This window comes from Opisthorchis viverrini (genome assembly GCF_000715545.1).
Source record: "Opisthorchis viverrini unplaced genomic scaffold opera_v5_515, whole genome shotgun sequence".
Taxonomy (NCBI): Eukaryota; Metazoa; Platyhelminthes; class Trematoda; order Opisthorchiida; family Opisthorchiidae; genus Opisthorchis; species Opisthorchis viverrini.
Window position 1 is genome coordinate 94517 of NW_008752177.1, and position 12021 is coordinate 106537.

Consider the following 12021-nt stretch of genomic DNA (forward strand, 5'->3'; position numbering starts at 1 on the left):
ATAACCGTCTCGCGGATGGACAGAAGGTTTCTGAGGAACACGCCGGAGCTTCTCAACGTTCACGGCTGCACTGAACCTCCTGCTAGAGATTTTACTTCTGGATACAACATATTTCATTTCCAGGCTCACGGGCAGTTTGGACTTACAATATTGGTTGTGTTAGACGTTACTTCTTGAATAGCCGCCCAAGCTTGTATGCTAGCTGTTTTACTTTCCTAGGTTGTCTTAAATTTCATGGGGAATATCACTCAGCATCAGTTACTCTTACTCTTTTACACACGGTCTTTTGATGTAGCTGTTCTGCTCTCATCCGTGGATATTTCTGTTCTTTTTTATGCTGAAACATCTAGCCGACAACCGCTCCAACGGAACAACCCAGCAATGTTCAACAACCACTGAGACAATCAGCTGTTGTCTCACAAATCCAGCAACCGCTTGTGCCGGACTTATCACCACGACCCGTATCTGTAGTTCACGGTATACCTTCGAAAACCGTTAGTGTCTCCCCAAATGCACAGCCGTATAGTCGGGGTCATTCAGTGCAGCCCCCTCTGGTGAACCAGTCTCAATTAGTCGTTCCACCACCGCCACCACCACATAAGCGTCTCTATGCTCAACCAAAACAGTCTTATGCTCCCGGTGGCCCAGCTATCATTCAGCCTGCAAACCCCGATGTAATTCAATCCCCACGTGTTGCAATAGCCGGGCCGCATGCTTCGCACAGCATTACCGAAAAGCTCTGTGATAGTTCAGTCACCAATCATACATATGTTCGTGCCTCACCGGAGCGTAAATACAGCGAACCACCCGCAACCATCACACGTCAAGCGCTCCGTCGTGGTGTGGTGTCACAATGTGCGGCGGCCCACACGCATGGTCAGTTTCGCTTTCCATCACACTTATTGACCTTTAGTGTGAATTGCATATTCGTTTTTCATTGTCCTGATGTATTTATATGAATCTGTATCCAGGCTGTTTAAGTCATGCTCACCTAACCTCACTGAATCGGAAGCACCACTATCTGCTATTTTACGATTGCACACCAATGCACGCCACTGTCATCGTCATTGTCGCCATGCAACGCAGCACGGTGTGTAGCATCGATGCTTGACTCTGGTAAGGTGATCATGGTTTGTTTTAGAAGGCATCAAAATTAGTTTTAGAAGCGACCTATCGCAAAACTAACACACTTCGTCTCAATCTCTTATTTGAGTATTCCATATAACCGGTCAAAAACAAGAGCACAGTGACTATCGGTTGTTCAGTATAGCTCATCTGGCCCCATCTTCTGTTTTCAGACTACTCCATTGTGAATTTCGAGCCACCTGAACCACATCCTGCTCGTGTCACCTCTCAGCTGCTTGAGCCGCGGCCGTCCACTCAGCCTCCTATGCCGCATATGATGGGTCGCAGAGGTGAATACTGGCCCAACATACCGAACAAATCTTCCGAGAATGGCGTGCCACTTGATTTGAGACTGAAACAATGTCGTATAGGACCTGAGTCAACAGAGGTACGATGCGACCACCATTAACCGTTTTTTTCGGTCAATTCAAGTATGGTTTATAGGTACAGTATTCATTTTCTATTAGGGTGACGACAAAACCAGGTAAATTTGTTCATAGTGGGGATGGATCAACAGCCTAGCTCTCGCACTCGATTTGTGAAATTTCATAGCCTTATTAGTAAAGGGGTCGTGACAGCGAAGTTCGTTATTTATAGGACCTGATTGGTTACACGGGCTGTCCATTTTTTTTGTTTTTCACAGCCTTCGTAAACGACTGCAGACTACAAGGCCATACTTCAATGAGGTAGAAATCTGTATTTGGTTCACTGATGTAAATAGATGATAAACACTCTTTCGGCGCTTAGCTTCCATGCCACCCGAAAGAAGCACGAGAGCTGGGATACTGCCAGATTGCCCAAGCCTAGACAGGAGAAGTCGAAATGCAGAGGTCGGGTACGAACCACGCACTTTCCGGCCAGTCCAGTAAATTTCTAACCTTCGAGCCATCTCATTGATGTTCCATCACGAAAACCCGAGTTCGAGACAGCTCAGTGGTTAGGGTGCAAAATTACTGACAGGAATGTCCAATCTCGACTGCTTCTGTCGGCCTGGGTAACCTGGCAGCTGTAAGCTGAAACGGCGTCGCTGCTTGTGTTTATTTGGTATCATTGTCAGTAAAACCCATAAAACGTTTTGTACAACTGTCTGGATGAGAACGACTTATTGGGCACCAGGTACCTATGGTTATACTCTTCTCTGTTCTGATGCGCGCCGTTGTACGCCATAACTCAGGACTACAGTATTCGCTGACAAGCTATGGTATTCATAGTAAGTGCTTCTAGATGACTTTTGGACAGCATAATTGTATTAGATTCAAATGCAGTAGCAACCCGGTTTACTAACTATGCACTTGTTTTCATCATCGTAACATGACATCACATATAATTTTTCATCGCTTTTGATTTTTTCATCCTTGTAGAAAACGAAACCCCCGATTCCTACGCCTCTCAAACAGGCTGAGCGGCCCTCTGCCAACCATCTTCGTCCGGTTTCCTTGTCTTCAACAGACTCATTTTTGGCAGCCGAACGAGCTTGCGCCGTGGGTTGTGATGAAGTGGTCAACACTGATCGTGTCGCTGACTCCTCAAAGTTCGTGACTCCAAATGGACGATCACGTGAGGAGGAGCAATCCGGGTCAGGCACAGAATTCGTCAGCCATCATAATCCGCTCTATACGGATAACGAGTGAGTGGCATTCTACCGATGGTGTTCGCATCGTACGCTGTTCACATTTCACTAGTTCCGTGTGTACGATAGCGCCTGTGACCCAAGCAGTTATTCCTTGCACATCATCTACCACCTGTACGCCTGAAGAATGGAACAGTTAAGGGAGAGAAATTTTTCATTTGGGGTTTACCTTCGATTTGTGTAGCTCATCTTTCATCGAGTCCGATCAATCTGCTGGATACTTCTGTTTGATATGCGCCCGTCATTTAATTTTTAGGAAGCATAGCGGCTAAGGTACAGTCCGATTTTTGACCCCTGTACAAGAAAAGTTGATAAATCCTGGTTGCAGTCCCAACCCAGAGACCTAAATCATCGAGTTCACTTCGGTTCTTTAGCCAAAAAGGTGTTCACAGAAGTGCAATGGTTTTAACTGCTACGGACTCGTTCACCTTGTAAGAGGGCGGTGGCCAATTCAGTTTGTTAACGTCAAACTGATGATTCCGTTTGTCCGGTATGTCTGGGATTGAGGACAACGCATTGAGAGCGATAGCTTGCTTGCAAAGTCACATGACACAACCATGTCTGTCAGGGTCATTCACTGTTGTTGCTGTTGGATGACTTCCGCCCATTTTCACGAGACTGTTGTTGTCCTCCTAAAGGGCACTGACCTGATACATCTCTATCTCACGTCTTATTTGTCCGTTGACTTTTCTAAGGTACGATTCAATGACCGAGAGTCAAGGGAACTTGTTGAATCCTGGGAAACGCAAGCGCACACGACGTACTTCACAGGCAACTCGGAGTAGCTCCACCCATTCCAAGAATGGTAAGCTATCGTCTGAAAAGGTTTCCTTGTTATCAGCTCACGACCGAAATGGGACGGCACATTCCTCGCACGGTTCTTCTTTCGAGAAGAAAACCGAACTGGGACACACCAATGGTGCCATTGATATGCCTGCAACTCCGAAGTTCCGCCTCCCGTGCACAAAGGAAGGTTTGGTTGTCAGGTGAGCTAGACTGATTGTTTTGTTGTAACGTCTACGTGAGTGAATATATCCTCGGGACGAATGGATATCGGATTGAATTTCCATGGTAAATACTCGTATTCCTCTCCTCGAGAGCGCATTCGACAATATGTTGACTGCTGATGTTTTCGGGCAGGAATAGCTCACCAGATGGACACCTTGGTGGTGCCCATCAAATCAGTTAGGCTGCGGCGCAAACCAACAGGCGTAAAATCATTGCACATGATTGATTGTCAGGCTTGGATGACTATGGCGTGGATTCTAAGTCAGGACAAACGAACGACTTGATCCAGACTCTGCAAGTAGGAGTGAAATAGAACTAAACGAATTCGACATAGCTGCTAAGACTGAGGTGAGCATTGCTGTGCACTTAGGCCATACTTGCTTTCGAGTTACTGGTCACGATAATTGACCGTGGCGTGATCTCCAAGGTTAAAAAATGACCGATTTTGTTTCGCGACGTATAGGCCTGTGGTTCCCGTTGTAATCAACGTTGTGTCAAGTGTGATCTAACTAGCCTCAACTAACTTTCGTGAGGCTTTGGTGAATGTCTACGAATCATCCCCTGGTTACGGTGAACTTATGACCCATTTTGGCAGTTACTTGGGCAAACAAAGACTGGCGCGTTTCGATCTGTTGGTTACATTGAAAAGCAGAACTTTCAAGTTATAAATCATTGTGGGGCTACTGGATGGCGCAACCACAGACCTGTTTCAACGCAGGAGTTTTCTCGATCGATCCGAACACCGCTTGAATTGAACACTTTTGTTATTTGTTAAGTGCACGCTTTTTTGTATCGTCTCTCCGCTGAGTGTGATATTACGTTTCCTTAGTAATACGCATCCAGCCCGCTTCTCGAGAGAATTTGGTCTTTGAGGGTGCGACACTAGCATAGACCAATATATTTCCTGGTTTCCATGTAGATTGTGCTTGTATAGTCGCTTTACTGTGTTATAGCTTGGTCTTCTCATAGGACGGACTGGCTTCACGAATACCACCTTGGTTGGTTGCGAACTCCCAGTTGAGTCAACTCTCTTGAATCCGCCTTCCTCTTCTCCATCTGCCTGTTCAGACTATGAGGTATTTTCGCTTTTTACGCGAATCCAATGGACCTATTGGTAGCATCTAATACAGGCGGGAAACGGTCAGGCCAGACGAGTTTTACCATTATCTGTCCCTTAATGAACTGAGGTGAAGCACGTTCCTCCAGTATTCGGGTTTGGGTGCTTTTTAGTCCGACACAAGCTGCCCACTATGCGCTTATCCTCTTCCCATGGGGAGCACCGTGTGCCGTATCACCATCCCATATTTAAAACAGATGAATAGCAAAGTTGAACAGCCTGCTTTGTAGAGAGCGGTGTGTACGTTATCGGCTTGAGTTGTCCTGGCCAAACTTAATCTCTTGAAATCGTCTCAGAAGTGAAGTGTCTGGGGGACATGCGGTTTTTCTGCTTCGAATAGATCTAACTAATCCACGCCGTCTTTGCTACAGGTGAGGAAGTATGATTCAAACCTGTAGCCCAAGGGCTTGCAGTGACGAACCTTATTAGGCCTCTAAAGGCTCATGCTGTGGTGTTTCCCCAGACGGAAATCGAGGACAAACGGGAAAATTGTCGGCTATGACGAATGGGGATAAATCATTTTCATTTCATGACACTCAAATCACTTGATTCATTTGAACAGTATCTGGGGATTGAATACCGTTCCTCGCTTCAACTTTGTGACACCTGATTTTTGGCTGTAACTTCTTCCTTCTTTTCCTTTCCACAGTTAGGTGCTATTTGAAAACTTTACCTTTTGCTACTGTTTTCAAACTGCCCCGTTATTCTGTAATACATTCGAATCCGTTTTTCTATTCACCACCACTAACTACGGAATAGTATCTGTGTTCTCACCTTTTATGACCTTGGTCTCAGTCGAGTAATACACTGTACATGTGGTTTCTACCTCTCTAGTGATAGAATGTTGGATTTCCCAGACATCCAACGTCCTCCAAGTCCCGGTAGTTACCCACAATGCAAGATGGGATTGAATAAAACCAATCTGGTCCCTACACCAGTGAGCTACGGCTCAGGAAACTACGTAGCAGGGAATCAACCTTACCACACCGGTCCGTCTTCCTCCTCAACATCTTCAGCCGCTAGAAGTGCTCCAGGAAACACCGGATACGGAGGAGTGAAGCGTGAATCGTCACTCGATAACAGCAGTGCACATCTTGGGACAGATAAAAATTTGAAGCTTTGGCCTGATGACTGTCTGCAGTCTGACAGGATCGCCCTAACGAAAGCCGCGCGAACGAACCCAAAGACGAATCAACCAGAAACTGCTCCATCGGCAAGTCTCCTAATAAGTTTCTTCATTACTCTAAACTAGTATTTGTGCCACATCTCTACACAAAATTCTTTATTTGAGGGAATGTGTCTGAAACTGAGGCACTATTGATTTGTGTCACTCGTACTACCTGAAAACAAGAGCACTTAGATTTTCACTAAACAGCTGCGGTTCCACTTTTTTCAGTGGCCTCGTCATCCAATCGAATGTCACTCCATTGCAAAAGATGGTAAATAATCGAGAAATACACTCATTTGCAAATAAACTTGGTCTTCACGAGAGACTCAACTGAATCTCTCGTTCATGATATTCTACAACTAAAAGTGCTGCATACAGGCCGCCTCAGGTTTCAGTTGGCACGATTTTCGAGATATCGCAGTATATTTTCATAAAGGAAACTACTCACAAGTTTGCTGAAAACTCTTCAACAGCCCACAGCCGGCTTTGCCTTTCTTGAGGCTCGTCAGGTAGGCGAAGACCTCGAGTTTCCATCAACCTTATGTTCTATTTGAACCCAAATTGGACTGATTTCGACAAATACGCTCATTTGCGAACCTTTTTTTCACGGTAGACTCAACTTAAACCGGTCGTGGGCTGCGAAGAGTTTTCAGCAACCTTGTGAGTAGTTTCCTTTGTGGTAACTAATCCTTCACTCGTAACATCCTTTCAGTCAGAACAAGTGCTGACTGTGACTGACGAGTGCTCACTGTGACCTTTCGCGTGAACTCTACGGTCCGTGTTAGCACAACTGCCATGGACCACTTATCCGCATCCGCTTATCACCCAGTCTGTCTTTCCCCGTCATGAGTGACAGGAACTGGAATCTGGATAAATCATGCTTACTTAAAGTAGCCGGATCTTTTGATAATCTTCAGATTTCTTTTTCCAGAACAATCGGAGCAGGAGTCGTGGAGGTTCACAGTACGAACTCAATACTTGTCGATCTTATTTATGTGTTTAGCCTTCATTTTGGGGCCTAGAGATATCAAAAACGACAATATCTTAATTTGGAACTCTTGTTCGGAGCTATTTCGCGATGAGTAAAGTTAATAAACGACATCATCTCGACGTCATTCTGCCGTTAGCTTTTCCCTATGTCACTGAAGGTAAACCCTTTTTATACCCCTACTTCTGAACCAGAATAAGTGAAGATTATCTGGGCGGTAGCCGCCAGCCAAATTGAAGTCATCCATGTGGAGTTCCGAACCCGGTTCGTTGTGGCAATAGTAATCAGTGGTTAAGGAGCGAACTTACCGACCGGAATCCCGTGGTTTCAAGTCAACCCCGACATCTTGACTGCTTCTATTTGGGCTTGGGCAACCATGCAGTGTCTCAAACCTCGTGCTTCTTATGGGTGGCATGGCAGCTAGACATCGGAAGGGTGTTACAGCTGAACTATTGTTAGTAATATTATTATTATCGTGCTTCTATGGGTGGCATGGCAGCTAGACATCGGAAGGGTGTTACAGCTGAACTATTGTTAGTAATATTATTATTAATCCACGGCCTTATCCGCTGGGTGTCCCGCTAGAGGATGGTTGGATTCTGGGTACAACTATTTGTCCTACCTTTGGGAGGGCGAGATCGGTCACACACTCAATGTGCGAACAACTGCTGTTTTTCATGTACACCGCGTTGACCATAGCACGAGGTTTTCAGGTATTCCCTTTTTCTTTCCAATAGTTCTCACTTACCTCATTTCTCTAACAGGACTTCCGTGAACAGAGTCCCAAGGACACCGGATCTCCGCCGGCTTCAGATGTGGACGCAATAGATGGCGAGTATGCTGGCACTTATTCCTTGGGACCACTGAGTATGGCTGTCCAGCCCTCAATTGCAGATGACGGTACGTTTGGAATTCGCCATCCTGATCCGTGAACCACTATTTTGTGAACATCGCTTTCATCTGAAGCCTCGAAATCCACATCATTAGGTGCATAGTTGGTTTGCTGCATTCATCGGTGCAGTTCAACCCATCTGATCCCCGTATAACAGGATCACGTCTCGCTCTCGAGGAGTTTGCCAAAAAGCCGGTGGTGGGTTTTCAAACTTTTCTTGGACCGAATTTTCAGTCGGTTCCAAGCCTCGTCGGAAACCAGGACCGGACGCTATCTCATTTGCTAGACAAAGCCAACAATCTAGGCCTTGTTTTCCCTCAACGCTTCTACTCTGATGGCATGTCCATAGTTTCTAAGTGAAAGTCATGACTTTATGCTTTTGGAATAGTTCCCAAGTACTTAACAGAAAGGGCATTCCCGCCTCAACACTTCCCTCACCGCTTACTACTTACTTGTCGATTTCAAGCCCAATCCTCATTGCAGAGGTCACTTTCAATGACTTTCGGTACACAAACCCATTGTGGATTCAAGCAAGTGATGATAACATACTATCTGGTAGTTCACGCCACCATAACAAGCATGGTCGCATGCTCTTGGAACAATCATGTTCGAACTGTTTCTAAGATCTCCCCTGAAAACTTGAGATGACATCTTTATGAATCATCAACTCGCTATCTTCTTGTTAGATCATCAGTGTGACGGGCTCGAACCTAAGACAGGATACGGCACCAATCATGATAGCTACTGGTTTGTTTGTGTGTCAACTGACAATGATGAATAGTCAACCGAGCGAAAAGATGTTCACCGTGACCTGACTGCTACCGTACAGTCCCACAGAGCCTAATCCGTTCTTACAAGACGCCCTTCATTCACAAAATTTCCTAATCAATTAGGAAATATATCCTTAGGGCAACTGCTTGAACCAACGGACGGTAAGAAAAGCTTGCTTCGCCCAAGACCGACAGGAATGAAGCAGGGCAGAGGAGCGTCAAATTTTCGTTCAAAGGTTTCGAGTTGTGCTTGTCCGTCTTTCGATGAATTTATGTGAGAACACGAAAAAACTCCATCCTTCGCACACGCAAACACATACGATTACGTCCACCTTTTCAAATACAAACATAAATGACACTGCACTGGCAGACGTCTTGGTTAGAAACATTCCAGACAAAGAAGCTGAGAAGCCTGTCAGCTTGCCGACCAAATGTTTTGGCCGGTGTAATCAATATTTAAACGCTATTTCCAATATTTTTGAGAGAAACAAGCTGCTTTCCTATTACAATATGTTTTTGGTTAAAACCTGTTTTAACCAGAATGTCTCTATCTCGTTTCATGTCCATTCTTGTTTTACTGTGACCCGACAGGTATCACCAGCTGTGATGGAGATTTTGGTGACTACGAGGATGAAGGAGATTCTCATGGAGAGATTGAGGATGAGGACCAGAGCGCCGTGCCGGAATCAATGTCTTCCAGCTTCACTCGTCCCTTAATCTATCCTGGCTGGTCCCAACAGCGACCACTGACAACAAATCAATTCAATTTGGATCTCCCTATGGGTACTACTCATCTTCCCCAAAGCTGTATGACAGATAGTTTGCTAGCCAATCCGGATCTGGATGCGCGCGAGTCCGAACTGGCAGATGAGTTGGAACCAAGCCGTTTGAATAGCCCAGATGAACCCATCGACCCGCGTCAGGCTCCATCTCTACTAGAAGCCGCCTTTGTCCCGCTGTCTCTTCCGCATGAGTGTATTTGTGAGTCAGATGGAGACGAGGTAAGGGCAGCTTCTTTTGCATTCCGCGCTGGTACATTATACAGACAGAAAGTGTGTTCGCTATGTGAGATGACCGCGGTAAAACTAGTTAGAGAATGGCCTTGATTTCTTGGTCACACCCTCTGACACGTAAAAAAGTCGCTCAGCTGTGGCTCTCGGTCGACGCATAACCACTATGGATCTTGTAGCAAACACCTGTGCTGAGTTACCGTCTAGACAGAAGCAACAGAAAAAGCGGTTTGTTCCCAACCCTCCGGTCAGTAGTTTCGGGCTCCTTTCACCTCTGTAATAAAAGGTCATTGGTCAGTTGAAGATGGTTCATGTGGATGAAGCTTGTCGAGTCTAATGTACTGACAATTTTTCTTCCGCTGTTTTTCTCATGTTGTTTTTTTAGATGTTTGCCTATCATAACCGTCCGGGAGTGTTTCACATCAATCCCTACTCTGTTCAGGGTCATTCGCGACTAGTTCCATCCGAATTGCTACAACAGCAGCAGCAGACCAAAAACTCTGTAGACCCTGCTAAGAATGGGCGCGTTGCTGGTGGTTACTTCCCTCCAGGGCCCCAGTTTATTAGCGAGCATTCGATACAGTTACAGTGTTCGCCAAGACCAGGCAAACCCTCGCTTCCGGAAATCGCCCCAGTGAGTCTCCCGAATTTTACGCGGCAAATAACTTCACCTGCGACTGATGAAATCGGCCAGTCAGATTACGATAATTTGAGTCATCCGAACGCGTCACTGCCGAATAATCACTCGTCTTCCAATGGCCGGTCATCTCAAAAACCGTTAGACAAGTACCACTGGCAACGTCCGCCGCCTGATGATGGAACTGCTACTATGAGCTGGTAGGTAGCTCGGTTATCGTTTTCCCATGTTTGCGGATTGTATCTACTTAAGCTGGTTTGTTTAATTAGTGCGGGAATTTCTGATTTAGTCTCGATTTCTTCCTCTCTGTGTTATCATAGCTACGCAACTTCCTCGGTTTACGATACCGGTGATGATGCTGATGTGGATGACGACTATAAACAGGGAGGGATCTTCAAATCAGTTCTATCACCTTGTAGCTTATCCAGTCAACCAAAGATGAACGTCATAGTTCCAACGGTCATTCCAGGTGCTGCAGGTTCGCCTCAGATGTCTATGTCAGGTGTTAATCATCATACCAATGGACAGGTGCAGTCGCCGAATACGTGTAGGCTACTTCCTGTAATCGATGGGATAAAACCTGCTCAACCAACCGACAAGACCGCGATCTTTAACTCCGATCAATTACAACCAACCAAAGGTCTGAACCGAACACCAAGTACAGCTGCAAGTCAGGCGAGTAGCGTGGATCAACAACGGTGAGTATCAGCTGAATGCGACCCGAAACTATTGTTCTCGTTGTTTGGATAACAAAACTGCCTTTTGTTGTGTCAGTAGATGCTCCTCTCATTTTTCATACATATCTGTGGTAAGCAGGTAGCAGCGCATTTATTCGGTTCCAACACAAGCTGGTTACCTTCTGCTTTTGTTTCATGGTTGTATCCAGTTGGTTCTATGGAGGCAGGAGAATGCATTTAAAACGTTTAATACTTGATTTTGAAATACTGGACGATGACCGCTTGCTTTGGCTACGGTGCTGTTATTGGATTCATACTAATAGGTTGCCACCAGTAAGAAATCAGCAAGTCCGCTCTAATTGGCTTCAGCTACAACCAATAGGGGTTTGTGGGCAACACGATTTTGATAGCCAATCAGAAGACGGTCACCTTTGAATGGTAGCAAAAACCAACCTGTGACTGTTTAAATGACCGTACCAGATTATCCGTTGATCAAACCACGTATATCCGTGTTTCCCTGCAACAGTAGCTACTACGGATTTGTTCCACGTACCAGTCTATTTACCACAAAACGGTGAACTCCAAAACAAGGACTTAGAAAACACATGCGGGCTGTTCTGTTGATGAGTATTCAACACTGGCCTTTTGAAAATCTAAACTCCCGAAATTCGCTTGGTCATACTTAACATCTGTGCGGAGTTGCCATAGCGCAGTTGACAAAAGAATGATATTACTTATATCCACATGACTCTCGTTAGAGCAGCGTTTCTCTCACTACGGTGCCATAGTTCTGTTTAGTCCACGAAGTCTGAATCCGTTTCTTTTCTTTCCTCATGCTTGTATGGCGGGCGAACGCTGGTATATATTACCGGACCTTACTGATGGATGCTTCTCCAAAACCCCTAGTCGGATACCCGTAATCGTCCGCGTGCCAGCAGTCTTTGCATTGCGAGGCTTGTCTATTTGGGATGTATCCTCCTATCAGGTTCTTCGGAAATA

At 45.6% G+C, this 12021-nt stretch overlaps 1 protein-coding gene across 1 annotated transcript in view; it reads left to right on the forward strand.

Moving 5' to 3' along the window:
• T265_11520 (hypothetical protein) overlaps window positions 1-12021 on the forward strand; it is a gene marked incomplete at both ends in the record, with an annotated part of 79199 nt that overhangs the window by 62780 nt on the left and 4398 nt on the right. Inside the window, 9 exons of the mRNA XM_009178198.1 lie at window positions 351-876; window positions 1299-1513; window positions 2487-2752; window positions 3451-3741; window positions 5715-5934; window positions 7801-7936; window positions 9290-9699; window positions 10094-10545; window positions 10666-11043. Coding sequence (XP_009176462.1) covers window positions 351-876; window positions 1299-1513; window positions 2487-2752; window positions 3451-3741; window positions 5715-5934; window positions 7801-7936; window positions 9290-9699; window positions 10094-10545; window positions 10666-11043 — 2894 coding nt within the window. The remainder of the gene's footprint in view (window positions 1-350; window positions 877-1298; window positions 1514-2486; window positions 2753-3450; window positions 3742-5714; window positions 5935-7800; window positions 7937-9289; window positions 9700-10093; window positions 10546-10665; window positions 11044-12021) is intronic.